General features: G+C 36.2%; 2 protein-coding genes across 2 annotated transcripts; one reads left to right on the top strand and one right to left on the bottom strand.

Annotated features, from left to right (window-relative positions):
* The first annotated feature begins 3,274 nt into the window (after positions 1 to 3,274).
* On the top strand, positions 3,275 to 5,230 carry LOC122006149 (40S ribosomal protein S29-like). The gene is made up of 3 exons (XM_042561525.1): positions 3,275 to 3,470; positions 3,735 to 3,834; positions 5,057 to 5,230. Exons 1-3 carry the CDS (start codon positions 3,409 to 3,411, stop codon positions 5,063 to 5,065), a joined length of 171 nt encoding a protein of 56 aa, XP_042417459.1. The 5' UTR covers positions 3,275 to 3,408; the 3' UTR covers positions 5,066 to 5,230.
* Positions 5,231 to 5,401: 171 nt separating this feature from the next.
* On the bottom strand, positions 5,402 to 6,373 carry LOC122006147 (cysteine-rich and transmembrane domain-containing protein WIH2-like). The gene is made up of 3 exons (XM_042561524.1): positions 6,216 to 6,373; positions 5,943 to 6,129; positions 5,402 to 5,663 (listed from the first exon to the last, which is right to left on the bottom strand). Exons 1-3 carry the CDS (start codon positions 6,262 to 6,264, stop codon positions 5,618 to 5,620), a joined length of 282 nt encoding a protein of 93 aa, XP_042417458.1. The 5' UTR covers positions 6,265 to 6,373; the 3' UTR covers positions 5,402 to 5,617.
* Between the last annotated feature and the right edge of the window lie 21,148 nt (positions 6,374 to 27,521).

Raw genomic sequence — 27,521 nt, 5'->3', positions numbered from 1 at the left:
AAGGTCCGATCGGCTACTCAAGGGCTGATTGTCCATATAGCTTGTTCAGGTGTGTCTCCGCCTCACTTGATGACTCTAAAGATTGACCGCTCCTTGACTTTAACTGCCTCTTAAGCTGATCAATCTTAACTTACTTTTTGGGGTCCACCCTTATTACCATATTAACCACTATAATAAGTACTAAATAATATTATATTAAATATTACAAATTATATCCACTCCATAATAATTTCTGTAAGTTATAACAATTATTTATAGCTATTACAATACTTCTAAGAAAAGAATAAAATTAGGATAGCTATCGGTAGCTACCGTAACAATAATAAAATAAGGAGTATTTTCCGGATAAAATCATTAAAAGATACTCTTTTGATTTTTTTTTAAATTTTTATTTTTTAAAAAGCGATGTTTATTTAATATTTCTTCGAATTTGGGATGTCCGTTTTTATTTTTACTTGAATTTTTTTTATAAACTAAGTATTACCGGAGCACCACTATTTTGTTTTTATATTTGGTATAATTTTCTTTCATAATTTATTTATCGGATAAATTTAAAATAAAATTTATACATGTTTAAAAATTGATCTTTCGTAATATTCATAGCGATTTGAATTATCATCCTTTTAATTATTCCTAATTTTTAAATATTCAAAAGTTAACTTTTAAAATATTTAAAATTCAAATTTAAATAATTTTATTGTTCTCCGCGGACACCATGACAACTTTTAGTTTAGAAAGTAGCTTAAAAGTAAAGTTTTTTTTTAACAAAAATAATTTAAAATTTAATTAAATGTGTCTTTGAACTTATTTTTTTTATTATTAAGTAAGAATTTTAAAGATATTAATCTCGTAACCTGAAAATGTCCCCCCGGTTAATTTTATCATTTTAAATTTCAATCTAAATGGCCAATAGGTGACAAAAGCTAAATCACACGATCTCTCTAAAACGATTTCACATAATTTAAAAAGAGATAAATTATTTCCATCTTAACCGAACACCTTACTAGATAAGGGACATGAGATAAATTTATTGAAACAATATTTGTTGGCGTTAAAAATCCAACCTTATCTGACTTTGGATCAACGATAGTAGCCAAGGGAGGGGGGGATTTAAAAAAAGAAATAGTCAGGATTTAAATTGCTGATTAAATATATGCATGCCATCATTTAAGAAATTAAATAAAGTGATAGATTTATTTTTAGTTTAGAAAGTTGAAGATGATAAATTTGTAGTTTTGAAAGTTGATGACTATATATATTTAAGTACATTTTGATATTAAATTTTATTAGAAATTTAATTATGCAGTTTTTTTATATACAATATTAGATAAAAATTTATTATTTCCAATTTTTATGTATACTGATTGAGCGTTTTATTTAAATATGAGAAAACTAAGTTTGAAAATAAAAATGAATATATATATATATATATATATACAGAAATGATATGCTGCGGACAAAGTCGAGCGGATCGCTACGGACATGCCTTCCTGATCGGACTGGTGACCGATCAGGGAACCTCCTGATCGGTCTCTGGACCGATCAGGAGATTTCCTGATCGGTCCAGAGACCGATCAGGAGGTTCCCTGATCGGACTGGTGACCGATCAGGAGGTTCCCTGATCGGACTGGTGACCGATCAGGAAGGCAAGTCCGTAGCGGTTTGCACGGCTTTGTCCGCAGCATATCATTTCTGTATATATATATATATATATATATATATATATATATATATATATATATATATATATATATATATATATATATATATATATATATATATATATAAGTGATATGGTGTGAGACAAATTTTTGGATCTTTTTGGACCATAATTTTTGATCGGTCACTAGTTGTTCATAGGTGGGATTCCATGAATTCTACCTGTATAATAGGTGTGGTCCATAAAATTTTATCTATTAATGATGTAATTCATCCTCCAAATTGTACTTTGATCTGGACCTTAATTTTTATACTTGTTTTATGACTAAATAATTTAGATTGTCTGAAATCATTAGATATTTTGAAATCACTCGAGGTGTTCCGAGTGATTTCAGACGTCTCAAATTATCTTAGTCACAGAATCAAAGCATAGAAGTAAAGTACATATATTCCCTTATATGTTAATCACTATTCTAAAGATTAGTAATCATTTATGATTTACTTCTTCTCTATTAACTTTGAGATAAATTAACGAAGACACTGAGGATGAATATATTTAACTTTTTTTTGTCACAATATATTATATATGTGAGAACAAATACGCTACATGTCCTTCGATGTGTACTTGCATGCATGCCTAAGGAGGCAAGCTCATTGACAGTGTTGACTGCCAAATGAGCGTGCCTCCTCAGTTAGGTATCAATTTCGTGTGAATATTTTGATTTAATTTATTTTACTTAATATTATAACTGAAACTCTATATATATATATATATATATATATATATATATATATATATATATATATATATATATATATATAGGAGTGATCTCCTGCCGTACTTGTACAGTGTGTGACTGTGCACGTGCAGAAGATCGCTCGAATTTTTTTTTTATTTTTTTAATATTTTAAATTAAAAAAATCAATTAAAAAATTTAACATTTCCTTATATAAATTTTTAATACCTTAATATATCCCCTTAACATATTACAATACTCAATAAATGCTTAAATTTATTTTATTTTATTTTATTTTAAAATCAAACACTATAACCTAATTAGGAAGTCTAAACCCCAGAGGTAAAATCTAAAAAAAAATAACTTTAACACTATAATCAAAGTCTGAACCCTAGAAATAAACTCTTAAAAAAATATTTTATTTTTTATTTTTTTTTCAATTACTTTTTAATTAATAAATAAAAAAAAATAAAAACAGTTGTTATCCTGCGCGGCGCGCACAGTCGTGCACGGTGGGGTCGCGCATAATAACAAAATTATATATATATATATATATTAAAAAATAATAATTCATCCTTTTTAATTTTAAAAATATTTATTTTAGTATAATTGTAATAGCTTTATTATATAGTTTGGTGTAATAATTTTGATCTCAAAATTATTATAATACTATTAAAGTTAAAATTATTTTAATTGAATTAAAATATAATTTGATATATTAATGCGACTTTTGGAAAAATAGGAAAGCCTTGATTTAGTGTTTTTTTTTTTCGTTCCAAAATAGGCCCCTTTTCCCTGAGGATCCGGGCTCCTTTTCCCTATATTTTTCATTTAAAAAAAAATTAAAAAAGACCGCGCCATAAAATAGTTTTTCCAAGACCGAAATTAGGGTTTCGCTTTCCTGGCTATAAAAGTGTCCTCCCCCTCCCGATTCTCCACCTCTCAAGTTCGCCGCCGCTGCTTCGGTTGTTTTGCTTTCCGATTCTAGCAAGAGCTGCCGGAGAGAAGTGAGATGGGGCACTCAAACGTCTGGAACTCGCATCCCAAGAACTATGGCCCTGGATCTCGGAAATGGTAAGTGGATCCGTCATTCAATCTCGTAAGTATGGCCGATGCATATTCCGTGACCAGTTCGTTGTTTTCCTAGTAATATTTTTGTTTTTGTAGGTTAGAGGTTCTGAATTTTCTTCTGAGACCAAATGGATGATTTCAATCTTGTTTTTGAATATCACAAGTCCCTGTTGTTTAAATTGAGATAGATGCTAGCCCTCATAGCTGGTTTCCTTCAGTCTTTTGACCCTTTTATGTGTGTTAATGTTTGTTTACTATTTCTTGTAGTCGTGTTTGTGGGAACCCTCATGCAATAATCAGGAAGTATGGCCTCATGTGTTGCAGACAGTGCTTCCGCAGCAATGCCAAGGGAATTGGCTTTATTAAGGTACTTAAAACATCTTTCTTGACATTTTTTTGCTCGGTAACAGTCAGGATCAGTAAGCTTGTTTACATGTTCTGTTTATCTTCTGCCAACATATGCAAGCTTGATCTGGTGCAAATTTTTTCTGTTATGCACATTTTCAAGCATTGTTAGATATTGACCGGACTTTCTAGGTTTGTTAATTTTCATTTTGGATTAGCAAGTTCTGAAATTGTTGCACTTAACATTTTCTTTAACTTTAAATTTGTAATGTTTCTCCTCACCAAAACAACTGGTTCATTTAACTGATTCTGTTGGCGTTTACATATGTTTGATTAATATATAAGAGATTCATGGCAACACAAACTGATCTATCAAATTCTAGAGGGAAGCTTCTTGTATATGTTACAAGAGTTCTGTACTGCTATGATTTTTAGGAGCCCCTTGCAGTATCTACCTCTGCAATAGAAAAAGAACAACTCTATGAAGGCTCTAACTACCCCCTTATCCTGTATAAATCTTTAATCTTGTGAGGTTTTCTTTCTACAATCACCTTCTAACACCTGAATAAGATCTCATATAAAAAAATAAATAAATCTGTACTTGGTAGTGGTTTGAACATTCTATAGGGATTTGATTGGTCGTTCAGGGTTTTATAATTTCTATTTTTTTTTCCTCTTCTATGTTTCTATTAATGTTAATACATTTTTTTGAGGAATAGCTCCAACAGGTATGCATATGTACATATTCGATTCCCTTTTGATATCATAGTCCTATTTCGAAACTTCAAAGTGGTTCTAACTTTATAGTGAGCGCATGTACATATTGGATTCCTTTTAGATTTGATAGTCCTATTTAAGTGGTTCTAACTTCATAGTATCTGCAACTGCATATTTTCGTTTCTGTTTTTATGTCTCCTGCTGCCAAAGAAATAAACGTATTTTAAGCTTAGTAGAGCAGTCTTTTAATTAATCTTTAACATTTATCTTAATCTGCTCCCAGTGGTTTGCCTAACACGATAGGTTGAAAACTAGAATCCTTATTTATCAAGCATCGTTTTTTCTGTTTTGTTCTTCTAACAATCCCATATCCACAGATACTACAAAATAAACCATTGGCTTATAACTTTTCTTTCCTAATACTCATTTGTTTGGACAACGCTTATACTTTTTTTCCCCATTCATAGTTTATCGCTACTTAGCCATGATCATTTGATTCTAATTTGCCTTTTCAATTATTCGTGTAGTATCGTTGAGGGGAGGATCTTAACGTGTTGCAGCATGAAAATATTATTCACCGGAGGATTTTATTTTGGTTCTGTCTTTTTACTCTTTCATCATGAAATTCAAACTTGGGTTGTGGTTGAAAAATGTACTGATAAATAGTTTGTTTTAATTGCATACATTTCATACCCCTTTAATCAGGCTAAAAGAGTATGAAAATCCAATAATTTCTAGATGTATTTAGAAAATTGCTTAGTGTATATATTCATGAAAAGATAAAATGGTATATTGGTATTTGAAACAACAATATGCATTATTTCTTTCTCAAGACCAGAAAGATTAACAATCTAACACGCCAAACACGGCCATTAATTAAACAATTCATTCTTATTAGACAGCAAAGACCGTGAAGGCAATAATATCTAAATGTAAAACCACAAAAACACACCAAACCGAGGTTTCCTAACAATTCAGATTTAAAAAAAAAACAGATCAATAATTACAATATATTTTCCCAGAGGAATTTTAATTCAAATAGGCAAATGGTGTCCCCTTAAATTCAGACGATATAGTTCTCACCACTCTCAGATGCAAGCATCCAGAAGGCAGCAGCAACAAAGAGCAGCCAAGCTTCAGAAACAAAAATGAAAAATTGGTAAGTATATGTCTGACACTTCAGAAAGAGTGGATTCATTTTGAAGATTCTCTGTGAAGAATCAATGTACGAGCGTGCTTTGAGGAAGATTTCGTCCATGGAGAAATTTCCCAAAGACAAAATCTAAAGGGGAGAACTTTTGATCGAGTTTGATCTATTATTATTCTACTTGCTCGATCCAAAGTTCTCTCTGTTCAGATCTGGCGAGAGTCTAGAACTAGAGAGAGAGAGAGAGAGAGAGAGAGGTTCGTTACCATCCCTCGAGGAAGGTCGGCCCGCTGCTCTGCTGCTGGCGTGGCGGCGGCTGCGCGTAGGGCGGTGGATATCCCTGCTGGGGATACCCCGCCGGTGGATATCCCTGATAACCCTGAGGTGGATACCCTTGTGGTGGGTATCCCTGCGGCGGGTATGCGCCCTTGGGGTACGCCTCCGGCGGATAACCTAATCCGTCACAGAAGAATGAAAACTCAGTCAGATTCCGATCCGATTCGAAACCAGCGAAATCGACTGGGATGGGAGATGATTACCTTGAGCGGGAGGGACGCCGACGGGAGGCTGTTGGTTGTAGTAGCTCATCGTTCTGCTCGATCTTCCTCCCCAAATCCGAGGCGACTACCAGAAGAAGACCAGACGAATATAATTTCTGGAGGCAGAGGAAGGACGTACTGGTCTGGATAATGATTAGAAATGGACGGCTGCGATGGTATGAGTTGCTCGGAGCGTGAAGATGGGGCCGTCCATTTCAAAATCGACAGGTGGATCCGGAGCGGGTCTTGGTGGGGACGATGAGTTGGGGGGGCAGGTGCCTGCATTCAATTATTTTAGGTTGGCTGTAATTTTGTTCACATTCAACTTTTTTTAAAAGATTAATCGCCTTCGCCGGAGATCTCTGGCTTCTGTTGGGATAGAAGGAGGAAAAGTCAGGGAAAGAGACGGCTTGTTCGAAAGGGCAGAAAGATTAATTAATGTTATTTGAGAGGAAAGGAAAGAGAATCATCATAAATTTATTTTAAATAAATTAAATTAAATTAATAATATTAATGATGATAATAATAATAGGTTAAAAATATATATAATAAATAAATAATTTTTAAATAAATTTATAATTTTTAAATAAATTTATATATATTTTAATAGAATAAATTGATTGAAATAATTAATTAAAATTTTAATTAAAAATCTAATTTCAATCGCAGTGTCTGCTCTCTTCTTCCATCATGTGCGTGAGGTATTATTGTCTTGGTCATTTGCACTAATGATTAGTAGTTATCCGTGATTTATCTCCTTCGTGTTGGCCTAGAAATGAATTGACAGAGACGCTGGAACGAACGAATCATCTTTTACCACGTGAGACACTATTATCATTGCTCTTACTCACCTCTTCCCTTCGAGCAGTCGGAGAACAATCATTGGCAGTGTCTCCACGTCATCGTTGCTGCTTTCTCAAGCATGCTTGTGCCATCATGTGTCACCTATATTGTTGCTGTCCAGAGAGCTCCGACCATTTCCTCCTTCTCAAACTTTGGCAGCCCGCTCTCCACTGTTTCTGTTCGCCCAGAGAACCCTGACCATCTCCTCCTTCTACTCATAAGGATAAAATTGAAAGAAATTTTATTTACATTTCCCTTTACCTTATATTCTAATTTAGAATATAAGAAATTCAACTTCTTTTCCCTCACAAAATTAAAACCTATCCTTCCTTTTCCTTCACCTTCTTAACTCACTTATTACCAAATAAGATTAAAAGTTTTCTTTCCACTCATTTACCGTCCCTCCTATTTCCTCCCCTCCTCCCAAACATAAGTCACGGTCAACTAGTTGAGCTGATAATTATTTCAAAATTTGTTTTATTGTTTTTTTAGATTTAAAACATTTTTATCAAAATATGAATATCTTTATCTAAATATCAGTGTTTGAACACTTTATAAGTTCTGGCTGTTACTTTTTCTAAAATAGAATGAATTTTGCAAATATTCAAATTTGTCCGTCGCAATTTTAAAATAGATGTTGATAAATAAAACTTTGGGTATTTGATTGATGAGTTTAGGAATGAGGAAATGAAATAATAATAAAAAATAATATTTGGATTGTGGGTTTAAGAATGATATTTTGAGAATAATTACTAGATTTATAGGAATCAATTAAATTCATATAATTTGATGAATTTCATTTTCATTCCTATTCTCATTCCATCCTATTATCAAATCCATACTCATAATCATTCCCATCATTTAACCCAACGTCCTCTTAAATATTTGATAAAGTTGAAGGCGACCTCCAATAAATTGTTTATATTTCTTTAAAATAAAATTATTAAGATGCTTCGGATAGGTATGAATTCCGACGGATCTTTCTTTATTTTTCCCTTGACTAGTAGATTTTTTCTACTGTAATATTTAAAAAGATGCTTTTAAAATTGTAAATATTTCAAAAAGCACAGTGTTTTCTTTCTTAAATGGCGCATCTTATTTTACCCTAATTATTTTATCTCCTTGTTTTTCTGTTTCCTCTCTTTAGTTTCAACCAGTTCCATAATAATTTTAAAGGGTAAAAAAATCTCACTTTGGTAATCATTAAAATGACATCTGATATCAAGTATCTAATTTATATCAATTAATAATAAGATAATTGAGTTTAGTCCTATAAAAAAATTTTATTGACCAGGTAAATTGAAAATTTTTTGTAATGGATGGTCTATCAGTCTAATATTTTTGATTCAACTAACCATTAAAAGAAATTTATCCTTTAATTTATCGAAATTAGGAATTGATTCTTAGATATCCGAGAAAATGAGCTATAAAAATACATTATAAAAAAATGACACCCTATTTTACTTTTTTTTTTTTTTTTTAATTTAAAGATGCTCCAATCCATCTATAATTCTAACTATTCTCTATTATACTATTTCCATTATTATCACTCTCATATATTTTTTACTTAAATCCTGAACTGAAGACATTGTAGGAGCTATTAATTCGTAATTACTATATAATTATAGTATCTACAGTTTCGTAACTATTATGACTGAGCTACCACACAATTGTAATAATTACTATTTTCATAGTTGCTATACAGTTGTAGCAGTTATAATTTCGTAATTACTACAACTAAGCTACCACACAATTGTTGCAACTATGATTTCATAGTTGTTGCACAGTTATAGTAGTTACGAAGTCGTAGCTGTTATAATGTGAATGCTATATAAGTTTTGAGATGTCATAATTTTTGACTCAGGTTGAATTATAATACGTATAATATATCAAATCAAAGTTCGTTCAGATATCTACATTTATTATTAGGTGTAACCCGTAAAGGTCCAGTCTTAGGCTAAAAAATATCATGTAAAGATTTTTTTGGAGATTTTAATCCTCTTTATTAAGGTTAATTTTCATGCTGTAGTAGATATGAAATCATAACTACTATCACTATTGTAGTTTAATAGTTATAAAACCATAACTGCTATAACTATAAGCTACAACTATTATAATTGTAACAGTTATGAAATTATAGTTGCTATAACTGTTTTAGCGGCTATGAAATCATAGTTGTTGCAATTGTTGTAGTAGCTATAAAATTGTAATTGTTATAATTATAAACTATAATTGTTATAGTTGTAGTAGCTGCTCCTAGGGGTGTAGTGTTGATGGTGGGCACATGATATTTTTGATGTAATAACCAAGAGTTGAATCTTGCAGGAACTCACGACTTTGAATTTACCCCACCATGTGTCTCTCACCTATGTACCTGAATTTACCTCCTTCTATATTCATAGAGCCGACTCTAGAGGGTTGTTGAGGTGACAGATCCACCTTTTATTATAGTTGTAATAGCTACGAATTTGTAATAGTTACAATATTTATAACAGTTACGATTTTGGAACTATTATAATACGATCGATTAATTTAGGATTTACATTAAAAATATAGGTAGAATAATAAAGAAAATAATATAATAATATTAAATAGTATTATACAAAGAATAATTATGTCATTTTATAAGATGATGTGATCCTCTTTGATAAATTTTTTTTTTTAAAATGGCAAGTCCAAAATCAAAGTGGTACGATGACTTAGAAAAATATAAATGTTTTTTTTTTACTTTTGCCTATTTTATAATTTATTTTAAATTTTATAAATCAAAATATTAATATCTTTATCTAAATACGAGTGTTTGAGCGCTTCAAAAGTTCTGGTCGTTACTTTTATTGAAAAGAATGAATTTTGCAAATATTCAAATCAAATTTGCCGTGCCACAATTTTGAATGCCTTGTGTGTTCATTCGACAATAGCTTACTTTGGCTTCTTGCCGGGGCAATTGGGTACATGTGGAGAGGGAAAAGAGTAACTTTACAAAAAAAAAAAAAAAAAAAAAAAAAAAAAAAACTTGATGTTGTTCAAAAGTGGTAAAGATGGTTGATTACGAATATGGTTTTATTGTTGACTAACGTAGACTTCGTACCGTCTTGTATAACATAAAGAGTATTAGTATTGATTAGGAAAGGGTCTTTAACGTTAATTTTTCAATGCTCAAGTCAGTGAATAATTCAGAAAAAAAAAATAGTAGAAGAAAATTGTAGCAACAAGCGTGTGAGAATATAGAGCATCACATACTCTTACATATAGATGAAGACCCCTTCTTATAGTGTCACTATTGTATCTATACATGTATCTCAAAGTATTTACATGTTTTTCAAAATACTTCTAAGAAAGGGCAGGCCATAAAATGACTTTGACACATTTTCTTAAATAGACACAAATCCCTATGATTTGATATGATGGAAGCTTCGAAGGCACGGTTTGTCTGCAGGATATTTTGTCTCTAATGACACAAACTTCCAAAAGAGAGTACAAAGTCGCTGGGCCTTGGGACTCACACTCGGCCGACTGACCAATACTCAAGAACGTTGCTCGCTCGGGCTTGTGGAACGTGTTGAGCGACTTGATTTTCACCCGACCTTTTTGCTTATATTAAGGATGTCATATGCCTGATGGGGCTGTAAGTCTGATCAGTCGATCGGAAGGCCTGGTTGACTGGGTTTTCCTTGCTTATTGCCCCTACCGTCTTGAAGCCCGATTGATCATCCGATTGGCCATGCAAGGCCTGAACATGCCACCCCAAGGTCCAACAAGCTATTTGAGGGTCGTTCATCCTTATGGCCCATTTAGGTGTGTTCCTAGCTCAATCAGTGACTTTAAAGGTTGAATGCTTCTTGACTTTGACTGTCTCATCATTCGTTCTTCTCAGCCTTGACCTACCTTTTAGGGGGTCCAAATTTATCACTGTCTCACAAGCTTTCCCCTTAAGTCTAGTCGAAAGAGGTTGTAAGTCCGACTGACTGTACCTACAGAATTATTTACCTTCCTTATCCCCGGTCGGGCGTTCACTTTTTCGACTGCTATCCGACTGATAGGAATGTTGTTCTTATTTATTGTGGCTTCAAGAATGCTCTTTTCCCTGCCGGCTTTAATCAACTGTTGCTGCCTTATGCTTCCACTTTCTCTCGATCGGGTTTTAATTCACAATAGTGCCGCTTAATTACCGCTGATGTCATTTCAATTGTCTTGAAAATCGACCAAATTCTTTATCATTAATGCAAAGTATCCTAAGCATGTTTTTTTTTATCATGAGTTTATAGATTACCTCCATTCTTCATAAATTCACCCTATGATTTACCACCATGTGTCAAACTTTCCCATCACTAAGTATTCGATATGATATGTAACTATTGGGCTTCGATGTGATAACCACCTTTTCAAATTTGACAGCCTAGATCCAATCCTGTTTTCCTAAGGCACTCAATCGGACGACCACAAATGACCAATGCTACGGTTTTTATGTCTTTCTTTTTTCTCTACACTATATCGTCTTTGATTTTGCTTTCTCCTTCCTGTTTCTCATCCTTTGCTCATCACTGCGGATGATCCATGCCTCGTAAGTTCCAACCTACTTTCCTCAACTTTCGATCTCCCTTTTCCTCATGGCCTCCTCACCTTCCCCACCGATGGCTATCGTTGGTCTGTGGTACACCTTCACTTCATCAGACTTCAATGGCGATGAAGTGGATAAAATAAAACTCACATATCACATCCCCTCTGATTATCAAATTTTCATCCCCTCTTTCTATAATCGTCCCCACACATCGCTGGATGACTTTATAGCCTTTTTCAAGGACCAACTTTACGTTGGCCTCCGCTTTTCGAAACATCCTTTTTTCTCCGAAGTTTGTATATGTTTTCATATTCCCCTTCAGCAACTGGTACCTAACTCTTTTAGAGTTTTGTGTGAGGTGGTAGTACTGTTCCGTTTGTACAGAACCCCCCTACATTCGCATATTTTTCATTACTTTTATTATCCAAAACAATCCGAGTCAGAATCTTTCTCTTTTAAGCCTGAGTGGGCGTCGTGTACTTTGACAAAATGCCTTCATCTAATAAGGGCTGAAAGTCGTATTATTTTTACCTCTGACTCCCCAATCGAGCCACCTTCCCGATCGGTTGGCAAATGAAGTTACTAAATCCTCACGAGCTAGGTAAATATAGATGGGAGTCGATCTACCTTCAAGTCGCCTCGCAGTTGATCGAGCTAAAGTACTATATCCATAAGTTGCTGCTTGAGGGTGTGTTGTATATGTTCGGATTGATTCCTATTTGCGCTTGGTTGCCTGACTCCTTCGGTGAGAAATTCTTCCCTCTGTTGTTTTTGGATCTAACTGATTTTCTTTTCTTTTTTGCATCTAGAGTAATGTTGAAGGTTTTGCTAAGTGAGTTCACAAAGTTAGCCTATAAGAAGCTTGAGGCTTGCGGGGTGGCCGAGCTGGATAACCATGGGCTCATGCCGATTGGACTTGTGGGATCTGAAGCGCTAGAGGTAAGGGTGAATAACTCTTGTGTTTTTTTTTTTTTACATTTTTTGGAAAACACAATCGCGTAAAGAGTAAGTGCAGCGGAAATAACGAAATAAAGAAAGGAAAACAGAAAGCCAAGCTAACACCTTTGGTTTTACTTGGTTCAGAGCCTGTAACGATTCTTACTCCAAGATCTATACTCGTTGAGTGTTTATTTAGGCAATTCACTAATAAATTGGATAATATACAAGGATAATATTAATGCATTGAGATTAGCATGTATGTCAATGGATGACTTAATCTCATAAGTCATGGATATGAGATATCAGGTTGATACATGAGTATATATTAGAGAATGTGTACTGAATGACTTGCTATGAGAATGTTTCATGAATCGTTATATGAGTGTCATAAACATTTTCATGTGACTATTAATATGAATAGTCCTTAGACCTGAAGTCACTACGATTCCCTACATAAGGAGTTGTATACTTTAGTATCAACAAACGCCACCTGTAACAGGTTGGATCATAAAGTCAACCACTAGGTATGCAATAAGTTATGCGGAGGGATGTGAGTAATGTAGATAGGATATATCCCTTCCATATGACAAAAGCGATATATGTGGACCCCTTGATTAGTAGGACACAAGAATGCATGGTCATACTTAAATAAGTCAATATGCGATATTGAGTTTATTTGATTGAGTATGTCTACTTAGAGATCAAGAAACACAAAGATTGATAAGAGGATGACATGGTCTATGCCTCATTGATAAATCTAGATATCAAGAATAGAAGGATTGAGTTATACAAGACAATAGACATGGAAGGTTAAGTCTGATCTTGACATTCTCGTGACTTGGGTAATAATGATGCCTTGCTAGATGTCACTCATTATTTATGTATCTAAAATAATTTTAGAGACATTACCAATGTTACGAGAACCTATTGGGTCACACACAAAGAATAAGGCAATGGAGATGGATTCATATGATGAATTATTGGATTAAGTCTAATTCAAATTGAACTCATTGAGTTAGACTCAACTGGATCCAACTATTGAATTGAGACCAATTTGAATTAGACTCATTGAGTTAATTTAGATTGATGATCAATGAGTTAGATTCATTGAGTGAATTAATGAATTTGGATTCATGAAGGAAGAGGAGTGGTCAATTTGGAATTGATCATGCATTGGATGAAGAGTGGTCAATTTATAATTGATCATGTATTGGATGCATTGGATGAAGACAAATATTAATGTCATTAAGAAAATTGATATTAAGGCTATTTTTCATGAATGAGTACAAAAGGAGTTTTTGGTTCATTTTTATAAAGTGGATGTGTTCTTACTCTTCTTCCTCCTCCTCTCTTTAATTGGCCGAAACCTCCAAAGGGTTGCTAGAACAACCTTTAGTTGTTTTTTTTCTCCACTTCTTGAGTTCGTGAGACAAACGAGAAGACTTGTTTATGTGGATATCGAAAGAGGAGCGAACATTTAATCGTGCTAAGATCCTAACCGTCGGGAGTTCATGTGTTACGCAACAAAGGTAACTCCCTTTTAAGAAAACTTAGTATATAGTTTCCTTCGCATGGATCTTCTGGAAAAGAACTTATTTTTCTGTTGTGCTTTTTGACGTGTTTAGCGCTATAGTTTCTTACAGAGTCCACCACTTGATCAATGCATGGAAGAGGATAGTAGTCCTTTAGGCATAGCTTGTTCATGTTGGATCGTGAAGAATCGATAGAGGGGGGGGGGGGTAAATATCTAAAAACGTTCATAAAGAGTAAGCGTAGCGTAAAGATAAAAGATAAGCCAAAGGGAACACAAGGATTTACTTGGTTCGGAGTCTTTGGCGACTCCTACTCCAAGGCCCGCACACGAGGGTGCTTTCGATGGGTAATTACTAGCAATTCGAAAGTCTGAATATAAATTGAGTACAAGAATGCTAAGTAAATTAAAAATAATACCGACAACAAAAGAAGAACAACAAGAGTAGCGCGTGGTCAGAGTATCTTCGTAATGTCGCAGGAGCACAGGAGAGCAGATCGTCAATTCTGGGTTGTTGTTGGAGCTCCGTCTTTGACCCTCCTTATATAGGATGCTCGGGGCGCCTGGATCCCTTCCGGGCACCCTGGTGTGACGTAGCAGTCCCAACCAGTGAGCTCCACGTGTCGACGCCGCGATCAGGATAAAGTTTACCTCCGGGCGCCCGGACCACCTTCCTCCAGAAGAGTCCTTCTCCTGCAAGACAAGGTTACTCTGAGGCAAATATATAATGAATATCCTGCAACGCAATGTATTAGCACAGTTTATAAATTCAACATAAAGAGTATGACTTAGATTCCGTCTTTTCGAGACCAGAATCTAGTCAAGATCTCGACTTAGAGTTCCGAAATGGTTCTAAGTCAGATTGGCGCCTAAGTTTCCTTCCCGGGAATGCGTCCTCACAGTCACTCCCTTCCAGTGACTTACCTTTACTCACCTGCCAAACGTCCGGTCAGCCCTTCGACCCGTCTGGACTTCTCGCCAGCTATCCGGTCGGCCCGTTGACCTAGCTGGGCTTCGTGCCAGACATCCGGTCAACCCGTCGACCTGTCTGGACTTCGCCTGCACACTCGATCAGAGTGTTAGACAACGACAAACATAACTTAACCTAATTTGTCATTCATCAAAACCTGAGTTAGACCGTTAGTGTTAATCGCACCAATAATCTCCCCCTTTTTGATGGAATGACAACCTGGTTAAGTTAGTGAAAAAATATGCAAGTAACAAAACTAGCATGATTTTTAAGGTTTAAGTTAGTTTTTAAATTTGACATTTTGTTTGCTCTAACTTAACCACCTGTCCCTCCCCCTTTGGCATTCATCAAATAAGGACATAAGTCAAGTAACCAATACAGAATTCAAACAGAGTAAAAGTTGTAAGAAATGATGTTAAGGTAACTTGGGGGAGTTTTAAATTTCAACACATAGTAATTTAACTTTTGTAACATAACTAAGTTTTTAAAAATAACTAATTTAGCAACATAACTTAGTATATTTTGAGTAATTTTTTAATGATAATTTTTGCAAAATTAAATGAATTTGCAAACTCAAAGAGAAAGTTTTTAAAAGCTAATTTTCAAGTATAAGTTTAGGGAAGTTAAGTTTAGATAGTCTAATTTTCAAACATAAGTTTTTAAGTTCCAAATTTTAAGAAATTAAATTTTCAAAATAAGTTTCAACTTGGAACGTTTTACAAACATGAGTTTTCAAAATCAAAGTTTCAAGATCAAGGTGTAGATTTTTCAAAACAAGTTTCAACTTTGAAACGCTTTTCAAACCTGAGTTTTTAAAATTTCAAAATCAAGGTTTAAATTTTTAAAATAAGTTTCAACTTTGAAACACTTTTCACACATGAGTTTTCAAAACCAATTTAAAAGCTTAGTTTTATAAAAGCTAGTTTTTAAAAGTGGATATATTACTTAAAGAGAAAATAATTTTGGTACTAAGTGTGAAAATAAGTTGATTTAATCCTCCCCCTAAACCTGACATTCAAAATAGTTGTCTAACCAATTAGGTACTTACTAACTATCAGAAGATAACAACTTTCACTTAGTTAGTCAAGTTAAGTGCATTGTAATCAGTTAGTTTTTGACTAACCTAAGTAACTTAACTTGATCAATATATGTTTGGTATTTAAAGCCTAGACTTATATCGATGCACTGACATAAGCATCTTAAATCCAGACAACTGGCCTATGCATCTCACCCCTTTCTATGTTTGTCAATCACAAGCAAGGTAAACCTAGGGTGTTGGTGAGATGCTCAAGTATAGTCCTAGGGGAACATGATTTCTAAGGGATTGACCTAGTTTAAGGCTAAAAATCTTTTTGAAATTCTAAAAATAGGAAAGTTTAAAAAATAAATAATTTTAACCTAGAGTTTAAAACACATTTTGAAAGCAGTTTAAATTTTAATGATCCTAATCTACTAAATTAGAGCAGAATCAATCAAATCTGAAATGATAATCAATAGATCAAGATGTACTACAAGAGCTGTAATAGAGTCATAACAGAACTATATAACAATCACAACTACTGAGATGATGAAGGAGGTGGTCCGGAACCCAAAGAACGAAGTAGTGCCAACAGCTCAGTATGTCGGGTCCGGTCATCCTCTCGTAGGTCTCGTCACATGTCGGAGATCTCCTGCCGTACATCTCGTCGTAGATCGGAGACCTCCTGTCGCACCTCTCGTCGTAGGTCGGAGACCTCTCGCCGTATGTCTCGGTGAAACTCAGAGGACTCCTGCTGGAGGCTCGACATAGCTCTCTCTAGTCCGGATACTCGATCGGCTAGAGTGCGAGGAGCGGGACGTGGTGCTCGAGCTGGTGGTGGGGCAGGAGCGACCTCGTCAGGAAACAGTGTGAGAAAAAACTCATCCTGCTCTGCCTCCTCCTACTGGGCATCTGGGTCGGGCTGGTGCTGTGCCCCCCTCTACCAAGACATGATACCCTCATCATCTATATGGACACCAGCTAGGGAAAAGTTCCTAGCTCCTATCACGTCAAACTCGGTCATAGGGCGGATGTCACCTCTGGTGACATCAATGTCCAAAGAGGACATATATGCTGTCAGAATGTGATAGTAGGGCATATAAACTCGTCCACTAGTCACGTATCCGGCCGAGTAGATAATGGTGGAAAAGATATGTAGGCTGATGCCAATATCTAACCTATGACACAGGGCATAGAGAAGAAAAGAGTGGAATGGACGCATCACCATGATGTCGCGAGTGCTCAGTGGTAGAATGCAAAAGACTAAGACTCTATAAAGGGCGTAGTCCTGGACTCGAAGGGCAACTGACCTAAACTGGGTCACGGCAGGTACTTGCTCGCCCCCAAAAAAAATATGAATAAATCATATCAAGAGTAATATGCGAGTAGGGATCTCCAAATGGTAGATCCCTGGGAGGATAGCACTGAAAGAGACAGGTAGATGGACGTAACTCCAAAAAGTCCCGGATGATAGTAGGGGATAGTGTGATATCAATGCCAGCTGCCCTAGTAACATAGGTAAGGTCATCTACTTTCACTAGGTTGTTATAAAATTCAGCACACAAGCCTATGTTTACTGAACTAGTACAATCAACAAGGTTCCGCAAGTTATAGTGGTTTATAACCTCTATGACTGGAACGCAAGAACGTAGAAAGAACGCTCGATCTAGATATTTAGTCTTAATGGCCATATAAATGGTCGACTCAAACTTAACCCTGAGTTCGTCAGTAGGAAACCTAGGGTCAATGTAACGACCCGGCCCTTTGGCCTCTTGGGCGGCCCTTATGTCGTCGGCCCATTTGACGACCTCTCATGTCGACGACCGACGACCCTTTGGCCGTGTCGTTACTCACTAGGAATTTCTACCCCTGGCAGTGGATTTTTGCCTCCCCCAGGATTCGAACTATAAACCTCCAGGCTTAAGTATTAGAATTTATGAATCCTGGTAACCAAGTGAGATGGCGCTCACTTGGCTACCAGGATTCATAAATTCTAATACTTAAGCCTGGAGGTTTATAGTTCGAATCCTAGGAGAGGTAAAAATCCACTGCCAGGGGTGGAAAGTCCTAGTGAGTAACGGCACGGCCAAAGGGTCGTCGGTCAAAGACATTAGAGGTCGCCAAATGGGCCGACGACATAAGGGCCGCCAGTGGGCAGCCTCAAGGGCCGCCCAAGAGGCCAAAGGGCCGGGTCGTTACAATAAAAAAGATGCCTTTTTATTGATCTCACTTGGTTACCAGGATTCATAAATTCTAGTACTTAAACCTGGAGGTCTAGAGTTCAAATCCTGGGGGAGGCAAAAATCCACTACCAGGGGTGGAAAGTCCTAGTGAGTAACGGCACAGCCAAGGGTCGTCGGTCGACGACATGAGAGGTCGCCAAATGGGCCGACGACATAAGGGCCGCTAGTTGGGCCGCCCAAGAGGCCAAAGGGCCGGGTCGTTACAGAAGGCAAAAATCCACTGCCAGGGGTGGAAAGTCCTAGTGAGTAACGACACGGCCAAAGGGTCGTCGGTCGATGACATGAGAGGTCGCCAAATGGGCCGACGACATAAGGGCCACCAGTTGGGCCGCCACAAGGGCCGCCCAAGAGGCCAAAAGGGCCAGGTCGTCACAGTCAACACTAGAAGTGGAGGGCCCAGCACCAGATTTAGAACGTTTCCTAAATTAAAAAGATGTTCTTAAGTAACAAACAAACTAGTATGCAATAAATTAAATGTTTAGACAAGGGAAAAGAATTTTACCGAGGAGCCATCGCAAAATATCAGTTAGAAATGACGACCTCGGTTGATTCACAACAACGTATTAACCACGGAGTAAGGTAAAATTTAATTTTAATCACTCTCGCAGTAAAGCTCGGAGGGAGCCTTAACGAAAGGTTTAAGGTGCAAGTGTAGGGGGGCACCCATGCCGCCCTATATATAGGGGGCTCCGAGCGCCCGGACCTATTCCGGGCGCCCGGGGTCATGAGGAGCACCCGGAGTCCCTTCCGGACTCCCCGGGTCTGTATACCAGGGGCGCCCACCACTGGGTTTTGACTCTGGTTTCCCTTTTTTTTTTTTTTGGTAAACTTTTAATTTTAGTTTTAAAGTGAAGTTTTAAGTTTTAAAAATTCAAGTTAATTTTTAAAATAAAATTTTCAGTTAAAAAAAAATTATGTTAAATAAATTTTTAAGTTAAGAAAAATTTAAATTTATTTTTAAAATAAATCTTTAATTAAAAAAAAATTAAGTTTAATTTTTTAAAATAAATTTTTTAAGTTAACAAAAATTTTAAGTTTATTTTTAAAATAAATTTTTAAGTAATTTAATTTTTAAAATAATTTTTTAAGTTAAAAAAAATTTAAATTTAATTTTTAAAATATTTTTTAAGTTAAAAAAAATTTAAGTTTAATTTTTAAAATAATTTTTAAGTTAAAAAAAATTTTAAGTTTAATTTTAAAATAAACTTTTAAGTTAAAAAAAATTTTAAGTTTAATTTCAAAATAAATTTTTAAGTAAAAGAGTTTAATTTTTTTAAAATAATTTTTAAGTTAAAAAAATTTTAAGTTTATTTTTTTAAAAAAAATTTAAGTAAAAAAATTTTAGTTTATTTTTAAAATAATTTTTTTTTTAAAAAAATTAGTTTAAAATAAATTTTTAAGTTAAAACAATTTAAGTTTAAAATAAAATTTTTTAAAAAATTTAGTTTATTTTTAAAATAAATTCTTAAGAAAAAAAACTTAAGTTTAATATTTAAAATAATTTTTAAGTTAAAAAAATTTAAGTTAAAAAAAATAATTTTTAAGTTAAAAAAAAATTAAAGTTTAACTTTTTTTAAGTAAAAAAATTTAAGTTTAAAAAAATAGTTTTTTTTTAAAAATAATTTTTAAGAAATATTTTAGTTTAATTTTTAAAATAATTTTTATGAAAAAAAAATTTAAGCTTAATTTTTTAAATATATTTTTTTATAAAATATTTAAGTTTAATTTTTAAAATAATTTTTAAGTAAAAAAAAATTAAGTTTAATTTAAAAAAAAATTAAGTTTAATTTTTAAAATATTTTTAAGTAAACAAAATTTAAGTTTAATTTTTAAAATAAAAATTTAAAAAATTTAAGTTTAATTTTTAAAATAAAATTTTAAAAAATTTAAGTTTAATTTTTAAAATAAAATTTTAAAAAATTTAAGTTTAATTTTTAAAATAATTTTTAAGTAAACAAAATTTAAGTTTAATTTTTAAAATAAAATTTTAAAAAATTTAAGTTTAATTTTCAAAATAATTTTTAAGAAAAAAAAATTTAAGTTTAATTTTTAAAATAAATTTAAAAAAAATTAAGTTTAATTTTTAAAATAATTTTTAAGTAAACAAAATTTAAGTTTATTTTTGAAATAAAATTTTAAGTTAAAAAAAAATTAAATTAAATTAATTTAATTTAATTTAATTTAATTTTAATTAATTAAATTTATTTTTAATTTAATTTAATTTAATTTAATTTTATTTAATTTAATTTTAATTAATTTAATTTAATTTAATTTAATTTAAGTCCTTAGTCGTCTCACCCGATCTATGTTTTCAATCAGGGATTCCTATAATTTTGTGAGATGAATTAGATTCAATTTTAGGATTTGTTTTTAACTTGTGTTAGATTCAGGTTTAGCTTTGGGTTCAACAAATAGACGTTCTCTGGATAAACTTCTGGGCTATGGTGAGTCACTTGGACATCATTAAAGTAACCATGCCTTCGAGGTTTTCCAAATAGTCCTATCCACTGGACTTAGTACAAAACCTTGGTCTAACTGGTTATGATTCATAAAGGGTAGCTTCGGTCAGTTTCACTTAGCCAAATGCACCAGGTCGAAGCCATATCTTCCTAGACATGCATAGACTAAGCTTCCCTAACGTACTATCATCCAAAACTTCACCAGTACCATTTTTCAAGTTAAATTTAACCCCTTTTTACCTAGTCCTAGTTACCCTGTCGGGTAGGTTAGTTTTGGAGGTGTCAGTTATTCTGGAGCCTCCCCCTGAATTATTGGCCGTTAATTTAATTTATAGTTCTAGGTTTATGTCTATTTCTTTTATAGTTATAATTTACTTGGTGATAGTCCAGGTTTTGGTGAGTTTTAAAATATTTAGATTTTGACTTTTTTAGTTTAGGTTTGTATTTTGGGTTTTGATTTGGTTTATTCGGATTTATATAATATATTTTTTCTTTAGGTTTATAGTATTGGTTAAGTCCTACTTGCGTGATCAAACACACTTTCGGAACCCAGGCTTTACTCGTAGGTTTGTATTGGGTTATTAATGATTTAAAAGTTTTATTTGAGTTTGACTTATATCCGAGTCCGGTTTTATTATAACATGCTTTTTGATTATTTAGGATTAAGTCTAAGTTTTTTGATCTGGTAGTAAATTTTTCTAACATATTTTTAAAATTATTAATTTCTAATTTTAATGATGAATTCTCCTCCTCAAGTGTTAGATCTTGAGTTGGTTTATTATTTACAATTTGTTCCTTGAGGATTTGATTTTCCTCAAGGAGCAATTTGTTTTCATTTTCTAATTTAACTAACTTATTATTTAAGCAAAAAATAATTTTAAAGAACTTTCGGTTTAAGTTTAGGTATACGTCTTCGGAACCTTCGGAAACGAGTATGGACTCGTGGCTCAATTCGGGTTCGGACCCGTCTTCCGATTCGTCTTCCGACTCTGCTTCGCGGGCCATCAGCGTGAGGTGGCTCTGATGTTTTTGATCTTCGGCCTCCGATTCGTCCGAGGAGGAGTTGTCCCACGTCGCTTTGAGGGTCTTCTTTTTGGTCGGCTTCGTTTTGTCGATCTTCAGTCTTGGACACTCGTTCTTGTAGTGCCCCTTTTTGTTGCATCCGAAGCATGTTACGTTCCTCGAATCGGCTGGAGAACTAATCTTTCGCCAGGTGTTCTTCATCTTCAGAGCTCTAGTCAGAGTCTTCTTCGGGTTCAGGCTTCTTCTTAGAGGAACCTGCATATAAAGCAACACCTTTCTCGGCTTCGGCGTTAGTCTGCTCATGTAACTCCAATTCACAAAACAATTCATCTAATTTAAGTTTAGTTAAATTCTTAGAAATTTTGTAGGCATCCACGATGGATGCCCACAAACTATTGCGTGGAAATGCGTTTAACGCGTACCTGTTAGGTCTCTGTTGTCCATCTGGTGGCCTATCGCATGGAGCCCGTTGAGGATATCCTTGATCCTCATGTGCAGCTAACTCGATGTTTCTCCTTCCTGTATTTTTATATTAAATATTTTATTTAATAATAAATCCCTTTTTGTTAGCTTAGCATCGCTAGTTCCTTCGTGCAGCTCTTTAGCATTCTGATGCGGTCTGACCCGGTTCAACTCTTCTCTTGTTAATCCGCATTGTAATGTATTGATTGCCTTGTTCTCCGTTGACGCCTTCTTCTTGATGTCTGTTGTCCATTATTCTGGATCAAGCAGATTTCCGGAGCTATCAACTGGTGGTCGGCAGTGGCGGATCTAGGAACTTAAGTATGGAGGGGCGATTTTTACGTGGAATAAGGGGCGGTATCCTCTATCTCCACCGGTGGAACCCCATAATACTAGGGAACCATTACCGGCAAGGGGGGCGACCCCGATGCCGCCCCCCTTCTGGATCCGCCCCTGGTGGTCGGTATGCATTTGTAACGCTCAACCATTGATCGAAGTCTGTCTTTAGATAGACTTCCATCCTTTTCTTCCAGTATGAAAAATCATCCCCGTTGAATAGGGGAGGGTGCACCGTACTAAAACCTTCGATCTGAGACATCCTGCACACAAGTAAACAACTAGACAAAATATCCCAAGACTTGGTCTTGGATTAGTAGTGCGGGAATAATTAAGATATAATGAAAAAGGAAATAAATTAGTGTTGCACCAATTTAGATTTAATTGCAACGGAATTTTTTTTCAAAAAGGTAATAATACCAGTTTGGAATTATACGAAAAACTTAAAACCAAAGACGAAAAGAAATGAAGAAAAAAACTTTAAAATAGATCCCCCCTTTGTCTGATTGGTGGTTGCACCAAATCAGAGTGGTACCTGCTCTGATACAACTTGTTGGATCGTGAAGAATCGATAGGGGGGTGAATATCGAAAAACATTCGTAAAGAGTAAGCGCAGCGGAAAGATAAAAGACATGCCAAAGGGAACACAAGGATTTACTTGGTTCAAAGCCTTTGGCGACTCTTACTCCAAGGCCCGTACATGAGGGTGCTTTCGATGGGCAATTACTAGCAATTCGAAAGTCTGAATACAAAATGAGTACAAGAATGCTAAGTAAATTAAAAATAATACCGACAGCAAAAGAAGAACAACAAAAGTAGCGCGTGGTCGGAGTATTTTCGCAACGTCGTAGGAGCACAGGAGAGCAGATCGTCAATTCTGAGTTATTGTTGGAGCTCCATCTTTGACCCTCCTTATATAGGATGCTCGGGGCGCCTGGATCCCTTCCGGGTGCCCTGGTGTGACGTAGCAGTCTCAACCAGCGAGCTCCACGTGTCGACGCCGCGATCAGGATAAAGTTTGCCTCTGGGCGCCTGGATCCCTTCCGAGCGCCTGGACCACCTTTCTCCAGAAAAGTCCTTCTCCTGCAAGACAAGGTTAGTCCGAGGCAAATATATAATGAATATCCTGCAACACAACGTATTAGCATAGTTTATAAATTCAACATAAAGAGTATGACTTAGATTCCATCTTTCTGAGACCAAAATCTAGTCAAGATCTCGACTTAGAGTTCTGAAATGGTTCTAAGTCGGATCGGCGCCTAAGTTCCCTTCCCGGGAATGCGTCCTCATAGTAACTCCCTTCCAGTGACTTACCTTTACTCACCTGTCAGACGTCCGGTCAGCCCTTCGACCCGTCTGGACTTCTCGCCAGCTATCTGGTCAGTCCGTCGTCCTAGCTGGACTTCGTGCAAAGCGTCTGGTTAGCTCATCGGCCCGCTTGGACTTCTCGCCAGCTATTCGGTCGGCCCGTTGACCTAGCTGGGCTTCGTGCCAGACATCCGGTCAACTCGTCGACCTGTCTGGACTTCGCCTGCACACTCGATCAGAGTGTTAGACAACGACAAACTTAACCTAATTTGTCATTCATCAAAACCTGAGTTAGACCGTTAGTGCTAACCGCACCAACAGTTCGGGTCTTTGAAATCCATGCAGACTCGCCACTTGTTCCTTGGCTTGGATATTAGCTCCAGTTCGCAAGCCAGCTTGGGAATTGCACTTCCTAGATGTGTCCAGCTTTGAGTAACTTTTTGACTTTTGCTCGAATAATTTAGTTTTTCTCTGTCTTAAAATCTCTTTTTTTCTATTTGACTAGCCGAGCATCCGGTCGGACATGCAACTCATGCTGCATCATAGTTAGAGAAATATCTGGAAGCTTGTGTGTTGCCCAAACAAACACATCATGATTGTGTTTCAAGTAGGGGATCAGCTCGGCCTTCTTCTCAGGGCTCAAATCGGCCGCAATGAAGGTAGTGGCTTTCTATCGGTTGGAATGAATTTCTACTTCTTCTTTTTTTTCATAGACCAAAGTAGGTAGAGCCTCTTGGATTGCATTGACCTCTAACTATTGAGTTTTTTGGGCAGCCCATGACTTAGCTTTCATAATCTCCACATAGCATCTACGAGCTACCAGCTGGTCGCCCCTCACCTCACCAACCAAGTCATCTACTGAAAATTTGATCTTTTGGTAGAATGTAGATACGACGAATCAAAATTTATTCAATGCCAGTTGGCCAAGTATCACATATATGCTGAGGGGGCATCCACCATGATGAAATTCATCCAGCGCGTCCTCATGAGTGGCTCCTCCCAGAGAGGAATAATAAGATAGACTTGGCCGATTGGCTATACTTCATTGCCTATGAACTATATAAGGGTGTTGTCATTGGTTGGAGCTCATCTTTGTCCATATAAAACTAGTCAAATGCTTTTTTGAATATTGTGTTGACCGAGTTACCTATGTCAACAAAGGTACATGGACATTGTAATTAGCAATAACTGTTGGGGATCGGTCGGCTGGCTTGAAGGGGGGTTGGATAGACGGCGCCCCCAAATCCTTGCTTCCTACACTTGTTAGCTTGCGCAGCGGAAATACAAAACAAACAAGCTAAACTAAAGACAAGAATAAGAAAGGATGCAAACCGCTAACAAGTTCGTTTACGTGGTTCGGAGATAACTTGCTCCTACTCCACGGCTATCCGTAAGGTGGATGATCCCTCAATCCGTCGGTGGATTAATCCCCGGAAACTCCGGCTAGCACAATCCTCCTTGTCGGTGGAGAAACCTCGCCACAACTCGATCAAGAGCACTTGGATTGCTAGGGCACTAGTTGACTACTAATTAGAGGTTACCCACCACTAATTTCGTCAGGGATAACCAAGCTTCCAAGCCATGGTTATATAGGCCGCGGGTTGGAAAACCCCGCCTACCAGTCGACTGTCCTCTATGGAAATTCGACCGTTACATCCCAACGGCTTGATTCCACACTGTCAGTCGACTGTCCCAGTCGACTGCACCAGTCGACTGCACCAGTCGACTGCTAAAACATGCAGTCAACTGCTACAGTAGCGCTACAGTACTGCTACAGTAAAACCCTAAAACTAGGATTTTACTCCGAGTACAATCTCTCATGCACTCGTACCCTCACCCTTATGACTCACTTGATGCTTCTTTGTAGCCTTGACATCTTGCCTTCAAGCTTACTTCCTTTGGCTCTCGTCCCTCGGATGCATTCAAGCCCTCAGCTCGTCCCCAATGCCATCCTTCGCGTATACCTCGAAGTCGCTTCCCTCGACCCTTGTCCTCGCTGCCTTGTCCACGGTCCCTCGGATGCTCCATCCTTCACCAGACCCAAAGCCATCAACCTGAGTCACATGTGTATCCTGCATACCTGCACACTCACATACACATATCAAATAACAAGGGTGAACCTAACTTAAACCCTTTGCCCAAACACCAAAACACATGGTCCCGCGGACCATTGGGATTGCTCCAACAATAACTACCTTAATAATTATGGCATCATCATGGAGGATTTCCACTCTCTCCACATGTTGGAGTGCATGTCGGGGCTCGAGGAATCTCATCTGCTCAGCTTCCACATGTTGGACCGCATGCGGTCGAGACTTATGATGTTGTTGTTGAGGGCCCGCTCAGGGTCCTTTTGGGGGCAAATTACTGTTTGTCGATCGGCGCTCAGGAACAATAGTACGCTCAAGGGTCACTTCTTTCTTCAGAGTTGACTGGGCTTCTTCAACGTTGATGTATTTTGTAGCCCGTTCGAGTAGATGATCAAAATCTCTTGGAGGCTTCTTGATGAGAGATCGGAAGAAATCATTATCTGTGAGTCCTAGTGAAAATGCACTTACCAAAATTTCCTAAGTGGCGACAGGATATTCATGGTTACTTGGTTGAATCTCTTGATGTAGGTCCGTAGTGTCTCTTTGGGCCCTTGCTTGAGTGAGAACAAATTCATAGTCATTTTCTGATAGCGATGGTTGCTAGAAAAGTGTTGGAGAAAAGCCTCTCGAAAATCCTTGAAGCTATAGATGGATCCGGCCGGCAGTCGCTTGAACCATCTCTACGTTCAACCAGACATAGTAGTGAGAAACACTCAACATTTGACTCCATTGGTGTACTAGTGGAGTGTGGCTATATTGTCAAACATGTGTAAATGATCCTCAGAATCAATTGATCCTTCATATTCTCTAATTGATAGAGGTCCAAATAAGCTAGCAGCTGGTCATCAAGAATTTTTTAGGAAAACTGTATATTACTCACTCAGGAGAATCGTCAGCCTGGGGCGCTTTGCCTTTACGAGCATCCTGAACGGGCACATTTTCGGAAGACGACCCCTGTGTCTTCTCCGCTCAGCCATGTTCTTCCAAGGGCATTCAGAATAGCACCCTGTGATAAGGGATTGGTGAATGCGGCATGGGTGGCAAGTGTAGGACTATAAATAAGCTAGAGAGAGGTGAATAACATTCGTCGAAAATCGCGAGTTAAAATGAGTTATGTAGTGGAAAAGGGAAACAAATAGACAACGTTAGCAATGCCAAGTTTTACTTGGTACGAAGCTTGTGACGACTCTTACTCCAAGGTTCATAATCGTCGATTCCTTTCATTGGGCAATCACTATCAGTTCATAAATGGATTACAAAGATTGAGTACAAGAACTGAAAATAAAACTTGTTACCGACAAACAGAAAGGAAAATGAAGTCTCTCGTTCCTTGAACTTTAAAGTAGTCTTTCGGTGTTGTCGGAGCCTTTTCGGAGTACCACTTGAATATGAAAGTTATAGCAGATGATGTTTTTAAGCTGCTGATCGAAGACTCTTATATAAGCCCATTCCAGGCACCTAGAACCCCTCCAGGCGCTTGGACAATTGTTGACATGACGATCTCTCGTCGAAACTTCATCCGCGAA

Source organism: Zingiber officinale, chromosome 7B (genome assembly GCF_018446385.1).
Source record: "Zingiber officinale cultivar Zhangliang chromosome 7B, Zo_v1.1, whole genome shotgun sequence".
NCBI lineage: Eukaryota > Viridiplantae > Streptophyta > Magnoliopsida > Zingiberales > Zingiberaceae > Zingiber > Zingiber officinale.
Note: the sequence above shows the minus strand (reverse complement) of the source record. Positions and strands in the feature narration are given on the sequence as shown.

Bases quoted from the DNA above. Each gene is read 5' to 3' on its own strand.
- LOC122006149 (XM_042561525.1), top strand. From the start codon at position 3,409: ATGGGGCACTCAAACGTCTGGAACTCGCATCCCAAGAACTATGGCCCT. The intron at 3,471-3,734 runs GTAAGTGGATCC...TATTTCTTGTAG, and splicing joins GGCCCTGGATCTCGGAAATG to TCGTGTTTGTGGGAACCCTC.
- LOC122006147 (XM_042561524.1), bottom strand. From the start codon at position 6,264: ATGAGCTACTACAACCAACAGCCTCCCGTCGGCGTCCCTCCCGCTCAA. The intron at 6,130-6,215 runs GTAATCATCTCC...GTGACGGATTAG, and splicing joins CGGCGTCCCTCCCGCTCAAG to GTTATCCGCCGGAGGCGTAC. The intron at 5,664-5,942 runs GTAACGAACCTC...TTGTTTCTGAAG, and splicing joins CCGACCTTCCTCGAGGGATG to CTTGGCTGCTCTTTGTTGCT.